Source organism: Colossoma macropomum, unplaced genomic scaffold (genome assembly GCF_904425465.1).
Source record: "Colossoma macropomum unplaced genomic scaffold, Colossoma_macropomum, whole genome shotgun sequence".
Lineage (NCBI taxonomy): Eukaryota > Metazoa > Chordata > Actinopteri > Characiformes > Serrasalmidae > Colossoma > Colossoma macropomum.
In genome coordinates this window covers 21,328,243-21,353,455 of record NW_023494793.1, presented here as the reverse complement: position 1 = coordinate 21,353,455, position 25,213 = coordinate 21,328,243, and the positions used below count along the sequence as shown (strand labels likewise).

Sequence of the window (25,213 nt, the reverse complement as noted above, 5' to 3'; positions counted from 1 at the left end):
ATATCAGTTTGCTTCTGAGTCTATGAGAAGTGTCTCTGGCATGATTTCTCCATCTAAATTTCTTGTGCTCCTAAATCTCAGAGATGCGACACTACTTGGAAACATCACTGAGTTGGAATCTGTGAGCAGTAATCAGATTTGATTTGTTTTGCTTCATGAAGCCTTCATTGCATTAAGTCCCACCAGTTGTGTAGATATGGTTGTACTTATTTAAACTGAGGCATTGCATTGATTTTGTCTCTGCAAAATTACTTTAATTATGAAGTGACCCATTATTCCTGCCTTTCAAAAAAATGTGTATTTATTATTTACAACTTTGGCAAATTCCGTGTAAGATATTACATGGTTACGTCAAGGCTAACATGAAGGTGAATAATCATCATCACTCAGGAATTTTCATTAGCTACGACTGAGCGCTTTGTGAAGATTTGAGGCACATGATTTATGGGTTAAAACGGCTTGGCTCTCTGTATGTAAGGGTTCTAGTTCAATCTGTTATGTCTCTGGTTTAAGCTGCCAGCGCTTTCCAAACCACTAAAAATGCCAGATTCTTCAGAATGGACTCCTGTTGAACATGGCTACACTCTGGACCATAGAAAGACCACATGCCGTTTTATATGCAACATAATCTTAAAATGTGGAGCCTGTGCTGGAAAACAGCACGTTACTCTCTCCAAATGGGAGTTCAAAAGAGGCCTCCTCAAAGCAGCATAGAGGCTCAAAGCTTACCCCTGCTGTCAGGAGTTCTCCTGACCCAAACCGTGATCTCCAATAGTCATTTATTGAGTATTTTTGATTCGACTGCTTGGATACTACAGCCTGTGCATCATGAGACAAGCCTGAAGGGACCAGCATGAGGGAGTGCTACGGTCAGTCTGAGTCTAATAGTCTTGAGCCAAAGGTCACTGGATGTCAGATAAGGAAACAAATTTCCTCAACCTGTGGTCTTAAACACTCCCATGACCTGACTCATTACTGGAAGGGTAGAGAGCTTGTCACCTGGTAGCTGAGAAATAGCCAGAGATTGAAGGGAACTAAGAGGGTGAGTGGGACTCTATTGGCGTAAGATAGATGACTTGTTCTCCTAATTCCTCACCTTGGGTTCTCTATCTCGCTCAAATTCCTCTAGATGACCTTTAAGATAGCAGTTGGTGGCCCAAAATATGAGGCAGGCCTAGGGAAGAAAGAGGACACATAAAGATAATGAGTCTGTGTTTGTGGCATTGTTTTCCAGGCTGCATTTGTAAGGTGAAAAGGTTGTTTCAGACAGTTTTTCTCTAGGGTCTTCCTTTTTCTATGACAAAGTTCATGTGGCATGGTTAACTTGTGACCCCATGTGAGCATCATAAAGAGCAGTTCAGGTGAAGTCTTATTTACCCATTTATGTCATCAACTATGTAAGAGTTGATTTATTGCAGCTAACAAGTAGGGATGGGCAATGCATTGAGTATTTACTGATTGATTGATTGATTGATTGGTTGTTTTTTTTTTTTGCCACACAAAATGCTGATGGTAATTGTTTCTGGTCAATGAAGGTGTAATTCAGCTCTGTAGTAGCACAATACACATAAACATATAATGTAACACATATACAGTAAACACTATACACTCACTGGCCACTTCATTAAATACACGCCTTGTATCTATACTCTTTGTCCATTTTATCAGCTTTACTTACCATATAGGTGCATGTAACGTAGTTCTGCAATTACAGACTGTAGTTCAGTTGTTGCTCTGCATACTTTGTTAAATTAGCCCCCTTCCTCCCTGTTATACAGTGGTCAGGACCCCCACAAGACCACCACAGAGTAGGTGTTATATTTGGTTGGTGGATCATTCTCAGCACTGCAGTGACGTGTGGTGATGGCATGCTAGTCTGTGTTGTGCTGGTATGAGTGGATCAGACAGCAGTGCTCCTATAAAAATGCTTATATAAAAGCTCAGAAGACACATTTAGATTCACTAGTGGTTTTGGATGTAAGTAAAATGGCTATCCAAAACGTTGTAGACATGGTGACCCCTGGTTCCTATCACCTCCACTGTAAAGAAATCCAAGTCAGCAAATTTCTCTGTAAGGAACCATTTCACATCAAACCACTCTGAATGACTTTGTTTACATTACAGCAGCTGAATTATGCAGAAATTTAGAAAAAAATGTTGCAACATTTTGAATCCTTGCACCAATTTGTTTACTCATTGTATTTAATAAAGACTGTTTTGTCTAAATTATGATTCTCCTGATTAAAAACAAATGGCTCTTTTAAGCCACTTCAGAAGGAATGCATGAATAACAAGATATGTATTATAATTATTATAATGTTTATAATTGTTAGGTAGTCTCAAAAACCTTGTATGGAAAACGAAGGAAGCAAACTTTGGACATGAAACAAGCATTGGCTGACTAATGACATTTAGAGTAAGTGGGGAAAAATGTGTAAATTCAGTTTTTTTAATGCTTAAAGGCAATGTGAGCTGTTAACATGTTTGCAGGAGGGATACTGAAATACAAAAATACTTTCTTTAAGTGGATACAAGCCTAAAATACCTCTATCATGTGCAGTAACAGAAGTGTAAGCAATTATACAATGGAGTTTTAATTGAGTAAAGCATTGAGCATTGTTGACGCAAGAGGCAAATACTTCTCTCCATTGGAAGCAAACAAAAGCCTCCAATGTAATGAAAGCTTTCTTGCTAATGGAGAAGGTCTGCTCACTGAAAACAGCCCAACCGGTGCCCCCATGCTGCAGCTCTGTACAGAGAACGTCAGCGAGCGGAGGTCGAACTGGCAATCAAATTAGGCTCCTAAATTGGGTGGGTGAATGCTAATGGCCAGAGATAATGTCTTCTCCTGTATTCTCTTTCCCCTCGCTGACGAGTGGCTCTTTAGAGGAGGCTGTGCTCCAGCAGGCCTGTCATCGCACTGAACTCCATTAGCAAAGGCAGACGGACTCCCCTCACACTTTCCACATGCGCTTCCACTTTCTGCCTCAAACCCCGGCCGTTTGAGGCTCAGATGTAAACAAGCGGGGGAAAAAGAGACTTTTCATGCCTGTTTTGATGTTTACTTGCTTTTTTTACCTTTTCATTTGAAATCCGGGCGGCCGAGGCATTCAAGATGGTGTTTTGTGCGTGTTTGATGAAACGGTTTGAAACAGAAACATTTCAGAAAGAGGCTTTTCTCTGTGAGCAAAAGCTGCGTTCACTGGCTATCATTATCCTTTGCCGGTGAAAAATGAGAGTGCAGGGAATAACAAAATACGGACAATCAGAAAGCTGCAATAGAACGTGAGTAACTACTTATTGATCACAAATCAACAAAAGGCCATTTCCTATGATTTGAATCAGTTAAATGAAGGGTTGATGGATTAAAAGATACTCATACTCATCATTCACGCTGTCCACTCTGCTTTTATTCTCGTTTGACGTCTGTTTTGCTGAACTTCAAAGCTGTGGGTGCGTCTGGGTGTTGACAGTATGTAAGAGACTGTGATGATAGAGCAGCCCTGAGGCATTAAAACACAGAGCTAATAATACCCCACCTCGCTTCCATCTTTTACCTTGACCTCTTCGTATCCTTCTTATCCTTCTTTCTTTTCTCTCTCTCTCTGTTCTTTACTCTCTTCTCCCATTTGTTTTGGATCCCCACCACACAGCATCAGTTCCCTGCCTGTGTGCAGATTGATTTCAGATTTATAGGCAGTGACACAAGTAGCAGAGGGAGAGCCGGGGTGAGCTCCACAGCACAGCACTGCTTTCAGCCCTGTCTACCAGTCACTACTCACTATTGACCTATAGTGGAGTCAGACATTAAAGTTTTCTTTTTTTTCTTCCTCTGCGTTACAGTGCATAACATCTCAGCCGTTCTGTGTGACAGAAAAACAAACTCAATGCCACTTATTAGTGAAAAATGTTATTTCGTTTTTTACTTTAAAAAGTGCTCTACAGTGCTCTGTGATGTCATATGATGTGTGGTCATTCCAACCACTGCAAAACACTAGGGCTGTCTGCTGGACTCTGAAAGGACACTCAGATTTTTCCCTTATGTGTTTCTCAAACATTAAAATATATTTGAATGTATATTTTAAAGACATGCATTCTGAATAATTTTGACTTTCGAATATTTTTAAGAATTAGTAAGTGGATCTTCGATTATTCGGAAGAAAAAAACAACAAAAAGGAAAAAATGTATGTTAGTTTGGCAGAGAGATATATAGTTGTATGCAAAGGTTTGAACACTCATGGACAAATTGCATGTTTTGTTGATTTTTTTAATGGAAAATAAGTTAATGCACCATAACTTTTGCATGGGCTAGAATTTGTTTTATTTTTTCAGCATTTCCCAGCTTTGTTAGCCTGTGTGTGCCATTCTGTCTGAATAATAATTTCAGTCTTTGAATGCTGGCACCTCAAATGGATAACCGAGTACTTAAATATCCGTGCACATCCGTAGTGTATATATCAGTATAAATATGAAGCAGTCCTAAATGCTTAGGTCTTAAAAACAGGTGGTTTTCAACCTGGGAGCTGCAGATGGTTGTCAAAGGTTTGATGTGTTTCTGAGTGTAACTGTTCCATAAAATCCACAAATCAATGATACCCTGGTGTCACACACTGGCTAAAACTACATACTTACATTAGCTAATTATCTTATATATGTAACATTACCTGATTAACCACGCACCATATGGATCGTCAGGAGCGCTGGCTTGTTGGAAAAAATGTTCAGTTACATCATACAAGATGATGTTTCTGCCTGTTATTGTTATTCAGCTCATAAAATGAACATATCACCGAATTACTGAGTTGCTGAAGCTATTTAAATAAAAAAAATAGATTTTTGAAGTTTGAACGTTTGATCATTGATGCTCAGCAACAACATATTCTTTGTGTTTAGTATTTGTCTAGTGTGATAATGTGATCACATGGCTTGAATCATACTAGTAATCACAGCAGAGGTTTATATATTTGAATGTGCATTTTGTTCATGTTCAAATGTGCCTAAATGTCCTCTTTTTCATTGAATTCAATTAATATTTGAATTTAGATTTGTATTTAGATGGTTCTAAAATACACTATAGAACGTGTTGGGGGAAATATGACTGTGTTGTTTTACTGCCCCTTAAAAGATGAACCTGCTTGTCACACAGATGGAGCTTTGATTAATAGTGATGGTAAAGGCAGAGAATCAGAAGAAAATACAATAAGAATAAAATTAATCATCATCAACATCATTATTATCATCCTCTGCAAACTAAGCATGATAAAGAATCTCACATGCAGTTGTCTTTTGTTTCTGTTTGATATTAACATCAAGGTGGTCACCGTATTTAGCTATCAACCCACAGCTTGCAAACCCTAAGGTCTCTCTCTCCCTCTCTCTCTCTCTCCAGGTGACGGACAGGTCAGTGCGGGCGTTTGCAGAGCACTGTCCAGAACTGCAGTTTGTGGGCTTCATGGGCTGCTCGGTAACCTCACAAGGGGTCATACATCTCACCAGGGTGAGTGCTGTCATGCTAATTCATTGCAGATGTCTGATGAATGTAGGCTACACCTCCCTGTTACTTACTAAAAAACTTTTTTTAAACACCTCGCAATTCAATTCAAAAACATCGCTTAAGAACATTAACACAGAAAAATCAGTTCTGTTTTTCTATATTAGTAAGCACTTAGGTATTTTCCAGTAATCATGTAGACTGGAGGAAAACCAGCGCACACCTGTTTGGCGTAGGTAATGAGTCTTGCTTCACACCAGCCTCAATCCTTTTTTTCAGAGATTACTCAAACTCTGGTTGAAGTTTTCTTTTTTACTTTTAAATCTCATTAAAGTGTAATGAGGTGAATCGCAAAACGTAGACGCTCCGAGAACACCCTGCTGTTTGTACATTACCATGCTAATGAGAGCGGATTCCGTGGTTAAAGATATCTCCCTCACCGTCAGATCAAAAACACAGCCGTAATTGCCTGAATGGAAATGATAAGGTAATGATATTCCTTTTGTTTGTGTATACCACTCCTCATACTCTTTTTGCACTCGAAATCCGTGGTTAATGGCATCCTCTAAAAATGTAATTAAAGTCAGATTCATTGTTCAAGTGCTTCGGGTCAATTGACCAAAAATGAACGGCCTTAAAAACCAGCAAAAACTTCATATGCCCCATGTGGAAAAACAAGCCTACACCCAGTTCTCTTTGCATGCACCAGTATTGAAATGGATTATTTGTTATTTGTAACAAGAACACCTTAATTGCTTTAGTTATACATCATATAGGATCACATGCTCCTAATGGAAATAATATTCAGCTCATTGTTGAAAAGTATCTCAAGACGGAGACATCGCTTAAGCTGTGATTTGAAGATGGCGCAGCCCTTGAGCAGTGGAGAGAAACTCAATCTGCTGCAGGTGTCATTTTCATCCTGTAGGAAGGTCCTAAAAATATTACATTATACAATTCACCTGGTGGCGGCATTATGTGGCATAACAATTATTGAAATGAGGTCCCACTTCCACCTTGCTTTGCGCTGCGTTCTCTCTCTGGATTTTTATTTCCATTTCATTTAGCTCCAGAGCTGTGAATGGGAAATCAGCTCCCTCTCCACCAGAGGGACCTGCTTTATTCAACAGATCACAGCCCAGGCCCCCTTCTCAGCTCCAACTGGTACTTATTGAGCCTTTGCATTCTGAGGGGGGAAAGAAGAATTAGCCTATCAAGTAGTATGAAATAACAAAAAGTGAATGCGCAAGCAGAAGTTTGCACTGTTTCAAGAGGGAGTTGTTTGATATTTGAAGCCAAAAAAGTAAAATACTGGATATGAGCATCTCTGTACGGGTCTTGCGGCTTACAATGACTCTTCTCATGCTTACTTTCAAGTTTCTTGCTCGCATAGGAGCAACTGTTTTGAGAGAAAATCCTCCAAGCTTAGGTCTCAGAGCTGCCTGGCTCTTCTAAATAAGCCTCCTCCACTTCGCTCTCTAATGATCTCTCTCCCGGATCATTCAGCACCTCCGTCACTGCCATCCATCATCAGCAGGAGAAATGAGTCTCATTCAGGAACGGAATTTTTGATGACTCTCCGGGCCAAAAGGGTCTGCAGACCTGCCTTCATAACCACAGCCGGACTGTCACAAGGCGAGGACAGTTTGAAAAGTCATCAGAAAGAAGTCCATTACTTTTATTAACTTCTCACATTGCTCTGTTTAATTTGCATTAACTATGTCTTTCCTAAGCATGGCACAGATTGAATTTGAGTGAATTAGTTTTAAATTTAGTATGAGTGGAGGAGCTCTGACTTGGACCATCACTGACAGTGAGAGACGAAGTGGAGCATAGAAGTTTGAATGCTCAGACTATTACTGGACCACCTTCTACTGCCCTAGTGGCCTTTTGGAAAGGATCTACTGAGGAACATGTTTATTTTTTAATAGTGTAATATGTTTCCTCATACTTTCTCACAGCAGAACAGAATCATTATTTCGCAACACAGGGAAGATAAATTTGTGTCTCGTTCCTGCTCAGAGTACAGTGAGTGTTCCTGATGATATTAATAGCATTATTGATGTGCATTGTCGGGTCTCTGGGCTTTTTTAATGGAGCATGAAGAGTTGGACGTAGGTTCAGTGGAGTGTCTGGGGGAGGGACCTAGAGTTAAGTCGATTCATGCAAGTCAGAGTCTTGAAGAGTCTTGAGGCTTTAGAAGAGAATTTTAGTTTAGTCTCGTTATTAACTGCAGCTAGCTATATATATATATATATATATATATATATATATATATATATATATATATATATATATATATTTATATGTACACATACACACACACTATATGGACACCTACATATTACACCTACAGGAGATTTTATGACATCCTATTTTTCCATAGGCATTAATATGGAGTTGGTATCCCCTTTGCAGTTATAACAGCTTCTACTCCTCTGGGAAGGACTTTTATAAGATTTTGGAGGGCCTGGCTCGCAATCTCTGTTCTAGTTTGTCCCAAAAGTGTTCGATGGAGTTGAGGTCAGGAATCTGTGTGACCCCTAACTCACCCAACCATGCCTTTATGGACCTTGCTTTGTGCACTGGGGCTCAGTCATGCTGGAACAGAAAAGGACCTTCCCCAAACTGTTCCCACAAAGTTGGAACCATAGAATACATTTCCACTGCTCCAGAGTGCAGTGGTGGCGTGCTTTACACCACTCCATCCGACACTTGCCATTGTCCTTTGTGATAAAGCTTGCGTGCAGCTGCTCGGCCATGAAAACTCATGCCATCAAGCTCCAGGTGCACAGTTTTGTGCTGATGTTAATCTCAGAGCCGGTTTGGAGCTCTGCAGTTAATGAGTCAGAAGAGTGTTGGCGACTTTTATGCACTATGTGCCTCAGGACTCGGCGACCCCGCTCTGTAACTTTAAGTGGTCTGCCACTTCATGGCCGAGTTGCTGTGTTTTTTAAACGCTTCCACCTTTCAATAATACCCCTCACGGTTGATCGTGGTATATCTAGGAGGGAAGAAATTTCGTGAACTGATTTGTTGTAAAGGTGGCATCCTATTACATTATGATGCTCAATAGTTCAGTGAGTTCTTTAGAATGACTCATTCTTTCACAAATGTTTGTAAATGCATGGCTAAGTGTTACCTGTGGCAATGGGACTGAATGAAACACCTGAATTCAGTGATTAAGAGTGTCCTAATACTTTTGTCCATATAGTGTATATGCTTACATACATACATACAGATATACACCCACCAACCCACCGACTGGCCACTTTACTAAGTATACCTCTTTGTATTTACACTTTTTCTCTATTTTATCAGCTCCACTAACCATATAGGTGCACTTTAGTTACATTTAGGGCATCATATGCTTTCAAAGAGGGGGTATAAAACAATTAATTCTTTAATAACCCCTAATTTTTTGGTGATACGAAGCTGAAGACAGCTATTCACCAACGTTTGAATTTTCCCGTTCCACCTTAAATGGTGCAGCAATTATGTTCTGGCGCTTCAGGTGTCAATACTGCTGGACTACTTAAGGTGGAACTGGGAAGTTAGCTAGCTAGCTACCGAAACATTAGCATGCTATTATTATGTTTGTTATGAAGAAAACGACCATAATACATTGAAACGACATTAAACTAATGTAATACAGTGGTTATCGTAATTTTTTAACGGGGAAATGCTTACATTTGTGGGTTTCTTTGGCCGCTCGCACAGCCATCTTGCATGTTTTTCTTTTTTTCTGATAACACTCCGTTTGGAGTGTGCCTCTGAAAAATCTTTGTTTGGAGGGCCATGTAGCCCTAACACTTCACCCTACCTCTCTAGCTCAACAAAATTTGGGACACCCTAACCCTACACGTGAATGCACAAAACAGAGGGCTAAGGGCTAAGTGGTAGGGGTGGCATTGCTTTGGAGGGGTCAAAGGTCAGATCACTGGGGTTGTGTAGACTGGAAGAGTTGCGTAGAGAGACAGCTGGAAGCCTCTTCTGACTCCACTGCCGGCTCCAGGAGAAGTGTGGGATTTCGGCTTTCTTTCATGTTTTGAACAGCCCAGATCGCGACGTATATTTTCTCCTCCTTTGATAAATGAGTGCCAAGTTTTATACCATGGTGTATCACATGCTAATAAGTAGTCCAAGAAAAAAAGGGGGTAAAAATGGATAGAGGGACCTTTAAACCGACTTTCATTACTTGACCCCCTGCAGCTTTGCATTGGTGCACATATAGATTTAATACAGCATCACTCCCTCTCACCCTGTCACACATACCTTGGTCATTTGGAAACGATTATCACACGGTCTGTGAAAACGCCTCCAACAGCCGGCTTTAGCCAAGAAACCCCTTTACTTTGTTCTTTGAGATGTTTTAGATGGCCCTTCATTTTAATGGCTTTCCCTTGACTTCGTTTGCCCATCAATCTTGCTCACTCCCTCTGGAATTGTGATATTGTACTGAGATGGAGGAGGAAAGAAAAAAAGTCCATTTAGATAAAGGAAGACAAAAACAAAAGTCTGAGGAGCACTTTGTAAAGGCATCAGAGGAGCCCTGGCTGTGACAGTAATAACAGAACTCATCTCTGCCAGCTCTGTTCCTAATTTGAAGCCCCAAAGCCTGTTCAGTTCTGCTGAGCGCTGGAAAAATGAGCAAACAGAGCACAACGCTCCCGGCCCAACATCTGAGCCGAGCAGAGGATTCTAAGGGCTGGCCTCGAAGCCCAGCGCTATTAGCCTGATGTTAAAAAAGCCTAATCAACTCTGACTCTTGAATTTTTGGGGTTTTGTTTCTGACTTGATTATTTGGCTATTTTTTTTCCTGCTGGCAGTATGTGATGATTATTTAAGTGGCCGGCTTTACTGACCTCATTTTCATTGCCCAAATTCAATGGCATAGAAGCGAAGCAATGCTGGAGCAGTTATGATTATCATTGAATAGCATGTTCATCATTTATTAGTTATTGCTCAGTGTAATGTTTTATAAGTGGGTCATAATGATCAACATTTAATCAGTTAAGGCTTCTATTATATATTCCCTGTGGGATCAAATGCCTCAGTGCAGTCCCCTACTATCCTGAACTCACTCTCATGTCCTCAGGCACACTGAAGTGTTTGGACAGTGTTTGTGTGGGTTGTGGTCAGGGGGTGGAGGGGAGGCATCTCAAGAGTCTGTCTGTCTCTCTCTCTGGCTAGAAAGGGCCTGCTCTCTTTTTCTCCCTCTCATCTCAAGAGTTCTCTCTCTCTCCCTCTCTCTCTCTATCATGCTCTTTCTGTCTCTCACCTGTTCTCTGTCTTTCATGCTATTTCGCTGTCTCTTGTGCTACTTCTCTCTGGATAGAAAGGGCCTTCTCTCTCTCTCTCTTTTTCTTGCTCTCTATTTCTTTTTCTTGCTCTGTTGCTCGCTCATTCTCTTGCTTGCTTGTTTGCTCTGTCTCTCTTCTTTGTCTGTGACAGTCTCTCTCTCTCTGTCTCTCTCTTTCTCTCTCTCTCTCTCACTCTCTTATGCTCTTCTCTCTCTTTCTCTCTCTCCCCTTCTTTCTCAGTCTCTCTCTCTCCCTCTTTCTTTCTTTACCAACTCCCACCCTCTCCTCTCTCTCTCTCTCTCTCTCTCTCTCTCTCTCTCTCTCTCTCTCCCCTTCCCTCCCTCCCCAACCTCTTACCTTCTTCCTCTGTCTCTCCCTCTCCTTCTCCTTTTGTTTCGTTCTGTCTCTCGCCCCCTCTTTCTTTGGTTAGAAAGGCATTCTCTTTCTCTTTCTCTCTCTTTTTCGCCGACCCCCCCACCCCAGTTGGAAAGGGCCACTCGTCTCTTATCTGCTGTCGCTGACTGGGAAAGGCTAAATAAACAGGCTGCCAACGGCCTTTGAGCCAACCTTGCGTGGAGCGATAACCCCCAAAGTACACCAGGGGATGAGGAGCAGGGTGGGGGCCGCCAGAGGAGGGAGAAATTATTCTAATCAATTTATTCACAGCCAACAGCTGAAGGAAGAAGGGAATTCTGCAGAGCCCCAAAAAATAGCTATAAAAAATCTCCTTGATTCTTCAAACCTATGGAAAAGAGCAGGGGCGGGTGGCTGGGAAAAGGCTGCCGCTAAGTTGGTCAAAAGGCTTTCATTACATATTCCACCCGCTCAAGCCCCATTTCAGACTAAGTCCTGCAGAGCACACACACACAGGGTGAAGAACTAGCTCTCCGAATCCTGAGTGGATTTTAGAGGCAGAGAAAAAGTGTCTGAGAGTGAGTGATGGGGTGGAAGGAAAGGTTGTGGTGTATGTTAAAAAGGTATGGTGTTATTAAATTATTGTTGTGCCCTCAGGTTATGTCTGTGTCACTTTTGTTCCGTAATCTTTAGGGATCTAATCTCTGTATATTTCTCAAAATGGCCACCAGCTAATGGGTCTGTAGGGGGCTTGCAACACACTGATCCCACACAGTGCGCATCTCATGTAGACTTGGCAGATGTCACCTCAAAATCTCTGGTCTGTGCAGTAGAGGACACACGCACTGTGTGACCTGGCCTTAGCTCTTGGGGACCACAGGCCAGAATCTCTTATCACACTGGACACAGGGACACCTATAGACTCATTCACCAGAATCCTCTGCCCATACACATACTGACCCCATCAGCCTCCATTTCTTGATCCATCGTCTGATCTCAGTGTGGGTCTGTCACAATTATTTGAGAAGACCACTATATATATATATATATATATATATATATATATATATATATATATATATATATATACATACACAAAATTTAATGTAAGTCAATGGAACCAGACAGTCAGTTTTGGCCATTCAGCATGACATTTACACACAATGTTAAGGGCAACAGGCATTTTTAAAAACTGAAAAACCACAAAAATGGAGATGCAAGGTTTTGTCCCGACAGCAGCAATATAATAATCATATTACCAAGTTTGACCCCAACTTCCTCCGATAATTCCCGCACGGATTTACTGAAAGCCGCAAACATAGATAACACAATGACAGAAAACATCCCCTGGTGTGCTGAACGGCAAGTTTCGTTTTAAAAAGCTTCCAGATGGAAGTTTAGATAAAACTAAAGTTCTATCTGGAACTGGATGACTGAAGGTCACCACTAAAGGAACAGATAGCGCTCACATTGTGATCACGGCAGCAAGGAATCTACCATTTTCTACCAGTTACATCAAATAAATGTAAATAAAAGAAAGTAGTAAATGCATTCATTGAAACACTTCATGGGACTCATCAAGTGTCTTCTGACTTGCTGCTCTGTCTGTTTTTTTGTTTGCTATGTAGGTAATTCCAGCATAGCATGTTTTAGGAGGTATGAATCAATGACAGTTCAGTAGAATTAATGTTTTTTTGCTTATATTTTTACTCTCTGGAAGAAAGTTTAGCTTTAATTGATTGTACACCTGATTATTTTGTAACTAAGATATTTCTGTTTGTGTGCATGCATATAACAGTGTAGTGTGTTCATGTCAGTACAACCAGTGTTAGCTACATGGACAAACATAGAACGAACGTAGCCAATTTGTCCACTTTAGCCTTTTACTTTAATACTTGCATACAATGAAGAAGAAAAGATCATTCAGTTGTTAATCAAATTTGACAGTTAATTGTCCGTTAAAAGTTCATGATTGATAGCTCTATCTCAATGCAGTCTTTTTTATGAGATTTGACCATGACACATAGCTGAAACACAAGACACACAGTGAAAACGCAAACTATGCATCGATAATTTGTTGAGAAGTGCAGATATTCTATTTTATTCTGAGAGCTAGAGAAATATTTTGATACAAACTGGCAGCTGAGTGTAAAGAGTGCCTTCATGTTTGCGTCCAAACTTTATAAAGGCTCCTATTTACGTGTGTTCAGCAAGCTGCTCCTCTAAGTCTGTGGTCTGATGCAGCACACTTGCATTTCTCTTTGACTTTTTCCCTCTATTGGCTGTTGCTTGAAAAAGTCATTGAGTCACATCACTCACTGTCTCGCACTATTGGACGACATCAGTCAAACATGTTTGAACATATCGGGAAGTCCTTCGATCACTCCAGCTAAAGATGGATTCTTTTCCTATTTAGTACCACCACTCCCGATGTGGAAGATTGCTTCAGGGTGTGGAAATTTGTTAGAAGGGGCAAATGGGGAAATTAATTTCCAAAACAAAGATCATATAATCTTATATTTTTTAGCAGCCCAGACCCTGTAGTTACTCGTGTTTTGATTTTTTTGTTGATTGAAAATAATTAACACATCCTCTAAAGAGAACACACTTCTGCACGTTTTAATGCACACTCACTGATTATTTGCTGAATTTAACATTTATAATGTGTCTTATAACTTCTAAAACTTGTGGCATATTCATGTTTCATGCAGCTTTTTTCAGTATGTTGAACTCAGCAAGCTGAAACTTGCAGAAAAATGGCATGTTTCATTTTGTTCTTAGAAATTCTTTTGCATATGACTGTACTTTAATAAACTATCTGTGCTGCATATCACTTTGCGAACAGATGAGACACATTATCACTCTTTTTCCAGTTTGGGGTTCTGTTTTTATTTTTAAGAAGGTACTTTTTGTTTTCATTTGGGGATAAGAGCCAGTATAGATTAGAGGTTATTGTGATGTGCATTATATGATCGAAATAGACAGAACTTCCCGGTTTTAAGATCATGTTTCAGTGTTGGAACAGGCTGCTCTCATTTGGACACTGTTAGGGACAGTGTTTTCTCTTTCACATGTGGAGAATGACCTGTGAGGGCTTTGCTCTAGTAGAGAGACTTATCACAGAGAGAGAGAGTGGTGAAAGTTTAGGGTTAGCTCCATGGAAACAGGCCCTCACACACAGACCTCACAAAAAACATTCAAACTCCTCTGAAGGAAAGTGGAACAGTTCAAATTGACAGGGGAACTGGATGTGAGGGGAGTGTGGCATTTGATGTTCAGGCTTGTGGGCACTCCTTTTTTTCCTCTTTTTACTACTCATTGCCATGAACCAGTCCAGAGACAGAGCATATGCCTTTTTAATGATGGTGTGCACACAAGTATCCAGACCACGATGCTACATTCAGCTGCAGGAAAGGGCTAAAACTTTGAGTCAGCGAGTGATTCTTCTTCCCTTGAGAGGCTCCAACCACCTTTTTTTATGTGTTGATTTTCACAAATCGTGCTAAAATAACACGCTAGCACGCTATGATAATTCTCCACTATGACGCAGTGAAAAGTTCAGATTTTATTTGCCTGTGCGTGACTGGCAGAAGCTGTTGTCGGCACTTGCTTAAGTGGAGCTCTGAGAATTTTCGTCACTTTGGGGCCACTCGCTGCACCAGGCGTTTTATGCCTTTGGCCCATCGTGCTCTTAACACCCCATTACTTAATGCCTCTCCAGCAACTTTTGAAAAGTCCCACCAGGACCAGGCAGCTGATTCAAAGCAAATAAATACGCTCATGTCCAGTCGTAGCCGCGGACGTTGGCTGCCTTTCGCTGGCCTTTTTTTTATTATCATGCATGCCACTGCTCTAATGTAAGTGCGAGGCTGTGTGTTGGAAACGTTTCTTTGCCTTTCTTTTAAGTGAGAAAGCAACTTTACACGATAATTAGATCTCTTCCCATAAAGTAGCATTTTTCTTTTTTTTTCTTTCAACAGCATATTTCCTGTTTTCAGAAAGAAGACGTAGTAGGTGAGATTCAAGCGTAGCAGCAGTTTCATTGGGAAAATGTTTTAATAGTGGGAAAGTTCCTCTTTACTAAAAATAACATTGACGTAAGTTTATTAATTCAGTGTTCGTGCATGGTCTGTCATGTTTGGCTTGGATGCACTTCTCTCTATATTATTTCTCTCCTTTTTTCTGTTATTGATTTTCACATAACCCTCTTAAATCATTCAAATTGTTGGAATGAACAATAGTGAATATATTCCACATTATATGATTGTGTTAGTATTGATTTTGGAATAGGCTCTCTCTTTTATTTGTTAAGAGACTGCGGGGGATTTTAGACTTCAGGACCTCTCTACACCTGAGAAGCCAGGAAATATGCTCTCCCTTTTCCATCACTGCAGTAATGGCTCTCTGAGAGAAGACCTTTTCCCCTGTTTTTTTAAATATATTTTTTATTGTTTTCTTTTTTTGTAATAATTAAAAACTTAAAAAATTAAATAGAAGTCCAGTGCATCTTGTCCTTAAGCCCCAGGTGATGATTAATTCAGCGGGTGTTGAGATAAAAGCTGGGCATTAGGTTGGCCCCGGGAACAGCTGCATTTCACAAGTTGCCTGTGTTTTTATTAACACGTTGAATAATTACACGCGTTGGCAGTCAGTGCTGAGCAGGACGCCATTTCCGTGCAGTCCCCTTGCCAAATATTTTTTTTCTGCCATAGCCTTTTCCGTGGCATACTGGAGATGTTAATGAGTCATGTAAACTCACAGCGTTTTGTTGAAGTTGACGAATTGAGAGATGGCTCGCTTAAAAGAGAACTGATTACAATTTATCAAAACTGGGAAAAAAGTGCAAAAATAACAATTTTGGGGGAAGCGTGATGAATTTGGCTAATTTAGGACTGGGTTTGTTTTTTTAATGTCAGGGATTTAGAGAGTAGGTGGCTGTATTTGTAAGAATGTTTAGAATGTTTCCCGCTCCCTGGAGAGCGTATTTAGAACAGGACGGCTGCAGCAGGAGCCCCGGAGCTTTTGGAGAAGGAATGAGGAGGGGGTGTTTTGGAGAAGCTGATTTCATGCGCGGCCATGCCGGAGTTATGCATTCATATTCAGCAGCCTGAACCAGGAAAGCAGCCATGCTGGAGGAGAAGGCCTAGAGTTAGCATGCTACAGTGCCTTCTCTTTGCCAGCCTCTGCTCAGGCATTATCAGTCAGTCCCCCCTTGCTCTTAATGGGAGGCGAAAAGTAAATAAATAAATAAATAAATAAATAATGTCCAAGTTTGTTTTAGCGTGCTCACTTTTGCTAGCATGCATTTATGAATATTGCATGCTTGTTGTAGGCTGTGAGTAGGCAGATTTATCTTCCAGTATGTTACTGATGTCCTCCTTCTAGCCACTTGTTTGGCTGGGAAAATGCATTAAAGAAGGGAAAGGGGGGAAGCATAAACAAATAAAAAATGCAGAAAGGCTGTATGATAGAGTAGCGTAAGCTCAGCGGTAGCATTGTGCGCTGGATTTGTTTGTGTGCTGCTTCTGTTGTGACAGAAAACAGCCCTCTATTGTCAGAGGGAGAGAGAGAGAGAGAGGGAGAGGGAAAGAGAGAGAGAGAAAGAGAGAGAGAGAGAGGCAGAGTATCCACAGAGCAGTGCTCTGCTTCTTGCTTATTTGCAGGTTTCATGTCTTGACGCCCTTTTGTTTTGCAAACAATGCAATCACATCTCCCCATGAATAATTTAGCCGTTCGATACGCAGTCGGTCACTGGGGCATGCAGAGACTGTGGCTCACACATGTTTATGTGTGTGTTTCAGCGGGGGCTACGCAAGGCCAGGCTTTGTGTGCGTAGATACTGCATAGTATAGTGGGTTCTGTGCTGGAGGGATTCAGATAATTAGTTCTCATTACAGTGACATAATTTGGTCTTTGAATCAACGGCCAACGCAGCGTGCTGGTATTTTTTATTTTCTTTTTATTGCTCAGGTGATGTGTTACTCTGTGAAGGTGGGGCGCTGAATCTAAAATACCTACACCAAACCAGTTCACAGCATCAACCAACGGAACTTTTTCCGAACAGCACCACTCACGTCCTTACTGAAACGTACACCTTAATAACAAAGGTTCGTAAATGGTTCTAGAAAAAAAACTTTTATTGATATTTCACAATTACTGTTTTTACACGCTTTGGCAGTCAGCGCCGAGCAGAACTACATACAACTACATACATGCAACTACATACAAAACAGACGGCACCAACATCCACCAGCACCACTTTCTCCATTTTTTTCCACTTCTGTACCCTTTAATAACATAAATAAATTGTGCTTGATTTGTACGATTCTAGGAAAATCCTTTTGATTTTAAGGACACAGTCGGAATCAGGCAAGATTTTTGCTCAAAACACAAAATCGGTAATCAATCAATGTATTGTTTTATTTGGCAGATCTGTGTTGTAATTTTATAGGTAAATAACGTGAGCTGGGTAAGTGCACTTTCCCTGTATTTAAATGCCGCCTAATTTGAATACGCTTAAACCAAAATGTTGAAGTATAATTATGCCTGACTCAGTGTGCTAAACAGCCGGGTGCCTCATAATTTCAATGTAGTGCTTTATTTGGTTCATATCATTTAAATAGGCAAATTATATAAAACTGAATTAATTTAAAATGCCAGTTTGGCCCATTAAAGAACAATAATATTGTTTATTTTGCAAGTTTGGCTAATAAAAAAGCACTGGAAATTTGTTAGTGTGTTTCATGGGTTAATTTACCCACACAGTGTGAGCTTTGGTTCAAAAATGAGTAATAGAAATTGGCCCTTTTTGCTGGAAAAATTTAGGATCGGTGCATCCCTAATATAGAACCATTACATTCGTGGTGGGTCTTTAAACAGGTTCTTCACACATCTCATTTACAAAGTTTTTAGGGAACCAGAAGTGGTTCTGTGACAGAGCTGCCCAAAGTGTGGCCTGAGGACCAAGATTTGTCCGCTAGCAAGCTACCCTAACCTCACCCTAACAAACAGTTTTATTTATATATAATGTGTTAAAATTTTATTTTTCTTTAATATTTGTGTTTTGAAGCAAAACAAAATACAGTACTTTACAAACGAGACCACCCTTCATCTGTTTAATTTCCAGTCAAAACTACTGAGAAGCACAAGTTATTTATTTTCAGGAGATATAGGTTAGAAAGAAGATAATGCATTTGCATAGGGAAGTTAAAACTCAAATGAAAATAAAACTAGAGTTCAAAAATTATATAAAAGGTCAGAAATGATTAACAACAAACAAACAAAAAAAAAACAGAGAAAATGGGGCTGCTAACAGATGTGCAAGACCTGGTGGAACACCAAAACCGTCACCTTCAGTTTTGGTGTTTTACCATGTCTTACACATTTACACAGTACTTAAAGCTTTCATCTTTGAGAGATAGGAGAAAATCCACTCTTGCTTCAGAGATGAAAAAATCCACAGGCGTTCTGTCCATGCTTCCAGTGTGAGAAGACAAAAAATACAGAAAATCTAACCAACTTTTAAGACTGAACTTTGGAAGTGGAAAAATACCCCTGCAGATTTTTCTGAAAAACTGCTCGTCTCCTGAAAATGAGGAGAAGCTATAATAAAGGTAAAGGGTGAACTCACTAAATGCTGAAAAATCTTATATTTTGTTGTTGAGGCTTCTGTGTCATAAAATTACAATTTAAAAATAAGATAATGTGCATTTTTATGTCTGCAAATATATTTGCATTTATATCTGTGTGCATTCCACATCAGATTTTGATTGTTTATGTGAGTTATTAAAACTATACTGGTCTGGTTGTACCATTTGATTGAGTTGGTTGTGCTACTCGACTTTTCAGACTAATTTCAAATAATCAAACATCTACTTACACACCTACACAACTTGAGTTCATACTTACATTTTTTTCAAATAAATAACCATTGTTATAATAATTACACATTTTATTAGTTTTCTTGAGGTCATACCACCTGACATGTAAACTGACGTTCTATGACTCAGAAATTGTTTTTTTTTTTCAAAATCTGTGATAGAGCCACTAAACTTCACATTGCACCATGAAGGTCATTTAGGGTCTCTCTCTCGTAAAAGTATGTCAAAACAAAAGTCCTTTTTTTTGTTGTGCTGCCTGACATTTAAGGAAGTAAGTTGCTGTATTTTGCTTTATGTTATTTTAAAGTTTTAAAACATAAAACCATGCCAAATTATTTAATTTAGAATTCTATGTACCTAAATAACATTTTTTGATAGTTTACTATTGTTGAATCATTGCATTTTGGCCCCCCAAGATTAAACGTTACGGCTCCCCTGTTCTGTGACATTACACCAAAAAACCCAAAGCTATTTTTTTGCATGTGTTGTGAGAATCAGATAGAGGAGCAGAGGTGACTGGTTGTAACTCTAGCTATAATTTATGTTGAGTCATACTCCATGTCTGATGGCATTGCCTCCTCTCCATCTGCTGCTTGCATTTCCTGCTTGCACTCTCTCTCTCTTTTGCTGGGTCCAGTCCAAGCCAGGCATCTCTAGGGTAATGCAGCCCTGGGCCACTTTGGTTAGCATTTTGTTTTGCAGGCCAGTAGTTGAGCTCTTCTGCTTTAATTAAGGTCAATTGGTAGAACATATCTGCTTTAACTGGGGAGCCCTCTGCCTGCTGCCTCAACCTGCACTGAGCCACACCCACTCCACAGCACTCCAGATGAAAATGTAGGCTGGTTTTCTAGTTGTTATTCCACACTGACCTGTAAATGATGATTGTTGTAAGGCACAGAACTGTTACACTGGGGAGAAAAATTATGCTTTTGATGAATGTACTTGACTCAAATGTGTACCTATTTTACATCAGCACAGTTACTGCTAGAAGTATGTACACTATTTGGACAAAAGTATGAGGACACCTGACTATCATATGATTTTGCTGGACATCCTATTCAACAATGGACGTTAATATGGACTGGCTCCCTCTTTGCAGCTATAACAGCCTCCGTTCTTCTGGAAAGGCTTTCCACAAGATATCTGAGAGTGCCTGTGGGGAATTTGTGTCCATTCTGTCAGAAGAGCATTTGTGAGGTCAAGCTCAGATGTTGATCGAGAAGGCCTGGCTGGCAATTTAAGGTATTCAGTGGGGTTGAGGTCAGGGCCACTGGAGTTCCTCCAGACCAAACTTGTCAAACCATGTCTTTATGGACCTTGCTTTGTGCACAGGGGCAGAGTCATGCTGGAACAGGAAAGGGCCTTCCCCAAACTGTTGCCACAAAGTTGGAAGAATGAGATCGTCTACAATGTCTTTGTATGCTGTACCATTAACATTAATGTTTACTGGAACTAAGGAGCTGAGTTTAACCCTGAAAAACAGCCCCAGACCATTATCCCTCCTCCACCAAACTTCACTGTTGCCACTGGGCATTCTGGTAGGTAGTGTTCTTCTGACATCCACAAAACACAGATTTGTTCATCAGACCACCAGATAGTGAAGTGTGATTCATCACTACAGAGAACACGTTTCCACTACTCTAGTGCCAGTGGTGGTGTGCTTTACACCACTCCAGCCGATGTTTGACATTGCACGACTGCACGACTCACGACTTAGCCATGGAAACCAATTTTGTGAATCTCCTCATGCACAGTTTTTGTGCTGATGTTGTTTCCAGAGGCAATTCGGAACTGTTTAGAGTGTGATGTGACAGTGGACAAGCGATTTGTACACGCTACACACATCAGCACTTGGCAGTCCACACTATGAATTTGCACAATCTACCACGTCGTGGCTGTTCTTGCTCTTACATGCATTTACATGCACAAGCACTTACAGTTGACTGGGGGAGATCTAACAGAGCATAAATTTCTGACTTGTGGTAAAAGTTTCGTCTGAGCTCTTCAGTTTATCCCATTTCTACTGTTGATGCTTGTCTATGGAAATTGCGTGACTAAAATACCTGTTAGCGATGAGTGTGGCTGAAACACCTGAACTCAGTAATTAGAAGAGGTGGCCACATATTTTTGGCTATATGTATATTTCTTAAATGTGGAAATGATTTACCCATTTCAGTCAAATTCAGTGTGTCATTTTTTCAGTGTACTACAATCTTAAAGATGATTCTTCAAGAGTTCTTTAGTAAAGACAGTGGTTCTATATAGAACCATAAACACTTAGAACAATTAGAATACGTAAAGGGTTATCTGCATCGTGAAATGATTCTTCAGATTGGTGGAGAATGCATTGTATATGATTCTATTTAGAATCTTTTTGAAGAAGGGTTGTATATACCATTAAAAAGCTTTCTTCTGTTGTTACAAAACTGACACTGTAACAGTAGAAGAACGCTTTTTGGTGCTGTATAGCAAGATTCTATATAGAACCATGTTCAACACATTCTCAATCAATCTGATGCAGAATGTGTTGTACTGTATGCAAACATTATAAATGAGAAATACAGCATGGAGAATGCCACCAGAACATTACCTGAGGTAAAGAGTAATAGAGTGATAGTGAGAGAGAGGGAGAGAGAACAGTAGATCTGTTTGAACATGCCCTGCATGTCAAGCACATGGTCCAACTCTGGTTCACATGGCTCTGTAGACCTTGTCAAATCTGCTTCGTTTACTGACGTACAGAAAAACCCTATATTGGCGACTCCTGCAGTAATGATATTTTTATTAGTGCCCAGTTGATGTAGCTCATAGTTTCATTTTCCATCATTGCACTTAGGCAACGATGATGTAATTGAATAAATAAAGCCCTTGTGAATAGCAGTGCAGGTGTACATAATTTTATGTGTGTCATTCCTTGCCGTTGCAATAAAGTGGAGTTAGTTAGTAACGCTCATTGAGTCAGAGTAAGCAGGACCTGCATTTATTCAGCAAGGCTGTATTGCTTTTCCACACACTTATGTATGAATGCATATTCATGAACTGATACCTCTCATATCCAGATCAGAATCAGTGCAGAATGACTTTGGGTGGCCTTGTTGCGGTTGCCCCACCTGTGTAGAAACGGAAGATGGAAATAAATGCAGGGAAAAGCAAGAGGGAGGACGGCAACGGCGTCTGTGAGCGAAGGAGGTGGAGGCAGAAAGTGAGAAACGGAAGGGGCGATTATCTGAGGATGAAGAGATGATTAATCTCCTTGGGTGAAGTACTTCCATTGATTGTGGTGTAATGAATTCAGGAGAAGAGACGCAATGGAGGAAAGTGGAGCTTAATACAGATATTTACCGGGTTTTTCACTTCAGCATGCACTCAACAGCATGAGGCTTTAGTTAGTAAAGGCAATAGTACAGACAAATGAAGCTAAAACTATATTGATGTGTTAGATAATGGACTCAACGTAGTTCAAGAGTTGGGAAAAATGGTGGAAATTTAAGGTCATGATACTTGACGTTTTCACAATAAGTATTATGCGTATCAAGATATTTTGTTTTTCTGAGGCTTTATGAGCTTTCTGGGACTTTATGAACTTTCTGAGGCTTTATGAAACAGACACAGTGCACCAATAGGGCTGCATTATGATCTTCAATAGCTAAAAACCTTAGTTTGCTATGCCCATTGGGAGCCTCTTCTAAACCTCTTTTTTATTGAAATATGCAACTGGACACTGTTGTAGAAGCACTGATACCCACAGTTTGCTCAGAAAATCTTATTATGATTTGTAGTACTGTGCAAAAGTCAGAAACTGTATAATTTCCAGTTAAAATGACCATTAAATACAAGTTATTAATTTTTCAGGAGATACTTTTGATTAGATTGGATTTAAGATAATCCAATTGCGTAAGGAAAGGGGAAAGTCAAAGGAAAATAAGTGAAAAAATGAGTTCCCAAAACTTAAGTTCAAGAAATTATTAAAATATAGAGACTCCTAATATTTGTGCAAGACCCTGCCAAAATGGTCACAGTTCAACAATCCATAAAGCTTTTGTCTTTGAGAGATAAGAGAACATCAAGCTCCACTTTTGCTTTGGATCTGAAACATTCCACAGTTGTTTCTGTCCATCCTTCCACTGTGAGAAGATGAGATGAAAATGTGCAAATTAGACAAAGCTGCTAGTGTTCTCAGAATAATGGACTGGACAGACCTGAACGATTGGAATTACTTAAAAAGCAGAAAATGCAACTAAGACTGAGCTTTGGAGGTGTGGAGAAATATCTCTTCAGATTTCTTTGAAAAACTGAAAGCAAAGTCTCCCAAATAGAATGGAAGCTATAATAAAGGCAACAAGTGGAGACACTACATACTGAAATATTTAAAATGATGTTTAGCTCTTGAGGCTTCTTTGTAATTTTCTGTTTAATGTATATTTTCTGTTTTATTTCCCTGGAGGTTAAAATGACTCATACTTAATGGCCATTTTGACTGGAAATTAAGTAAGTGAAGGGTAATCTCTGACTTTAACACAGTACAGTAATTTATCATGGTAACCGGCCACCCCTACATAGTGTTGTTCCATACATATTGCAGTAGCCCAGTGTTGATTATACACTATACATTAATAGACACACAGGTTAAACTGTTCTGAGGTCTTTATATTTTAAAGGGTGTGTAGTCCATGTATTCTGTTTGTGTTGTTTTATGTACCAAAAAGCTTAAAACCTAAAGTCCTAAGAACCTTGACTATACACATGTAACTGTATAATTTATATAAGGACTGTATGGACTGGAGAGTGAATGCTATGTTTTGAAATTTTAACAGTGTTTTATGTTATATCACAAACTTTCATGTTAAAAAATAGGCCTTTTCAATGTAGGCTGGTGACTTTGTAATACATTGTTCTATCAAGGATGTAAAAGGGGGGCGGTATTCATACTCAGACTGATATATATTACTGACGTATGATAAATTAGGCTCTCATTACTAGTAATTGCTTTAAAGATTCTCCGTCAGTATTGGATGTGCATAGAGGAAGAAATAGGTGCATATTTGCATTTAGTAGTCAACACACACAGGAACTCCATTGTCTCTAGAGCAGAGCATTTGACCTGAACATTGCCTCTATTTAGCCCTCATCAGAAGTGATTAGAATTCTACTGTAGCCTCCTGCGCTGCTGGGCCATAATTTTGAGGTATGATTGCTAAGTGGAGATTTATGAAAGGAAGTGAAGCCTGTCTGTTATTAAGCAGAAGAATGTTCCTTTAACTCTAGGGGCCTGGGCTTCTTGTACAAGCTATTACATGCTAATGAACCATTAAGATCCAGTCATTAAGCAGATTTCATAGGACTCTGGTTATTTGTCCCAGAACATCAATGTAACTTTGTATTATTACGAGCGAGAGATTTTTTTTCTCCCTTTAACCAAACTTTGTTATTTTTTTCATTCTGAAAACATTAGTCTGTTCATTACGGCAAATGTTTGCTTTGATGAAATTCATGACTTCCAGGGGAATTGTGAAGTCTTACACGTTAGCTGAAGAGTAGCTGAAAGGGAATATTGCAATCATCTAGTAGTGCCCTTCTGAAATGCTTTTTATTGCGTGAAAAGTCAAACAAATGAGACCACAAAAACAAAACGTGATGTACTCAAACTTTTATATTCACTTTATGGAGCTAATTTACAGCCACACTAGTCCTAATGTACTCTAATCGTACAGTTTGCTTGCTGCGGAGCAATCTTTTTACTCATTTTATTCTCTAATAAAAAAATATTTAGTAAGTAATTTGCCAGGCTAGCTCCACCTGTCAGCAAATGCTGAATAGAAGATAACAGTGCATTTGGTTCGAGTTATTAATCTCAGTGTTCCCCTCCCCCCCACTATAGCTGCGGAACCTCAGTAGTCTGGATCTTCGGCACATATCTGAGCTTAACAATGAGACTGTGATGGAGGTGGTGAGAAAGTGCCGGAACCTCAGCTCCCTCAACCTCTGCCTCAATTGGAGCATCAACGACAGGTATGTAACTCATCAAGGCCTCTGCCCTGGCCTTAGTCTCGTGGGGCCAGATGTTTTGCTTGAAAGTTATGCTGCGTAGTTTGACATTCTAGATGAAGGTCAGTACAATTCTTGGTGTGTTTATGGCCTATTCATTGCAATTGCCCATTGGTATTTCCAATTATATTGTCCTTAT

At 39.9% G+C, this 25,213-nt stretch overlaps 1 protein-coding gene across 2 annotated transcripts in view; it reads left to right on the top strand.

Moving 5' to 3' along the window:
• The window catches only part of fbxl17 (F-box and leucine-rich repeat protein 17), a 335,686-nt gene that overhangs the window by 90,832 nt on the left and 219,641 nt on the right, over window positions 1-25,213 (top strand). For both annotated transcript variants that reach the window (XM_036578784.1, XM_036578785.1), the window contains exons 6-7: window positions 5,391-5,498; window positions 24,908-25,038. In XM_036578784.1, coding sequence (XP_036434677.1) covers window positions 5,391-5,498; window positions 24,908-25,038 — 239 coding nt within the window. The remainder of the gene's footprint in view (window positions 1-5,390; window positions 5,499-24,907; window positions 25,039-25,213) is intronic.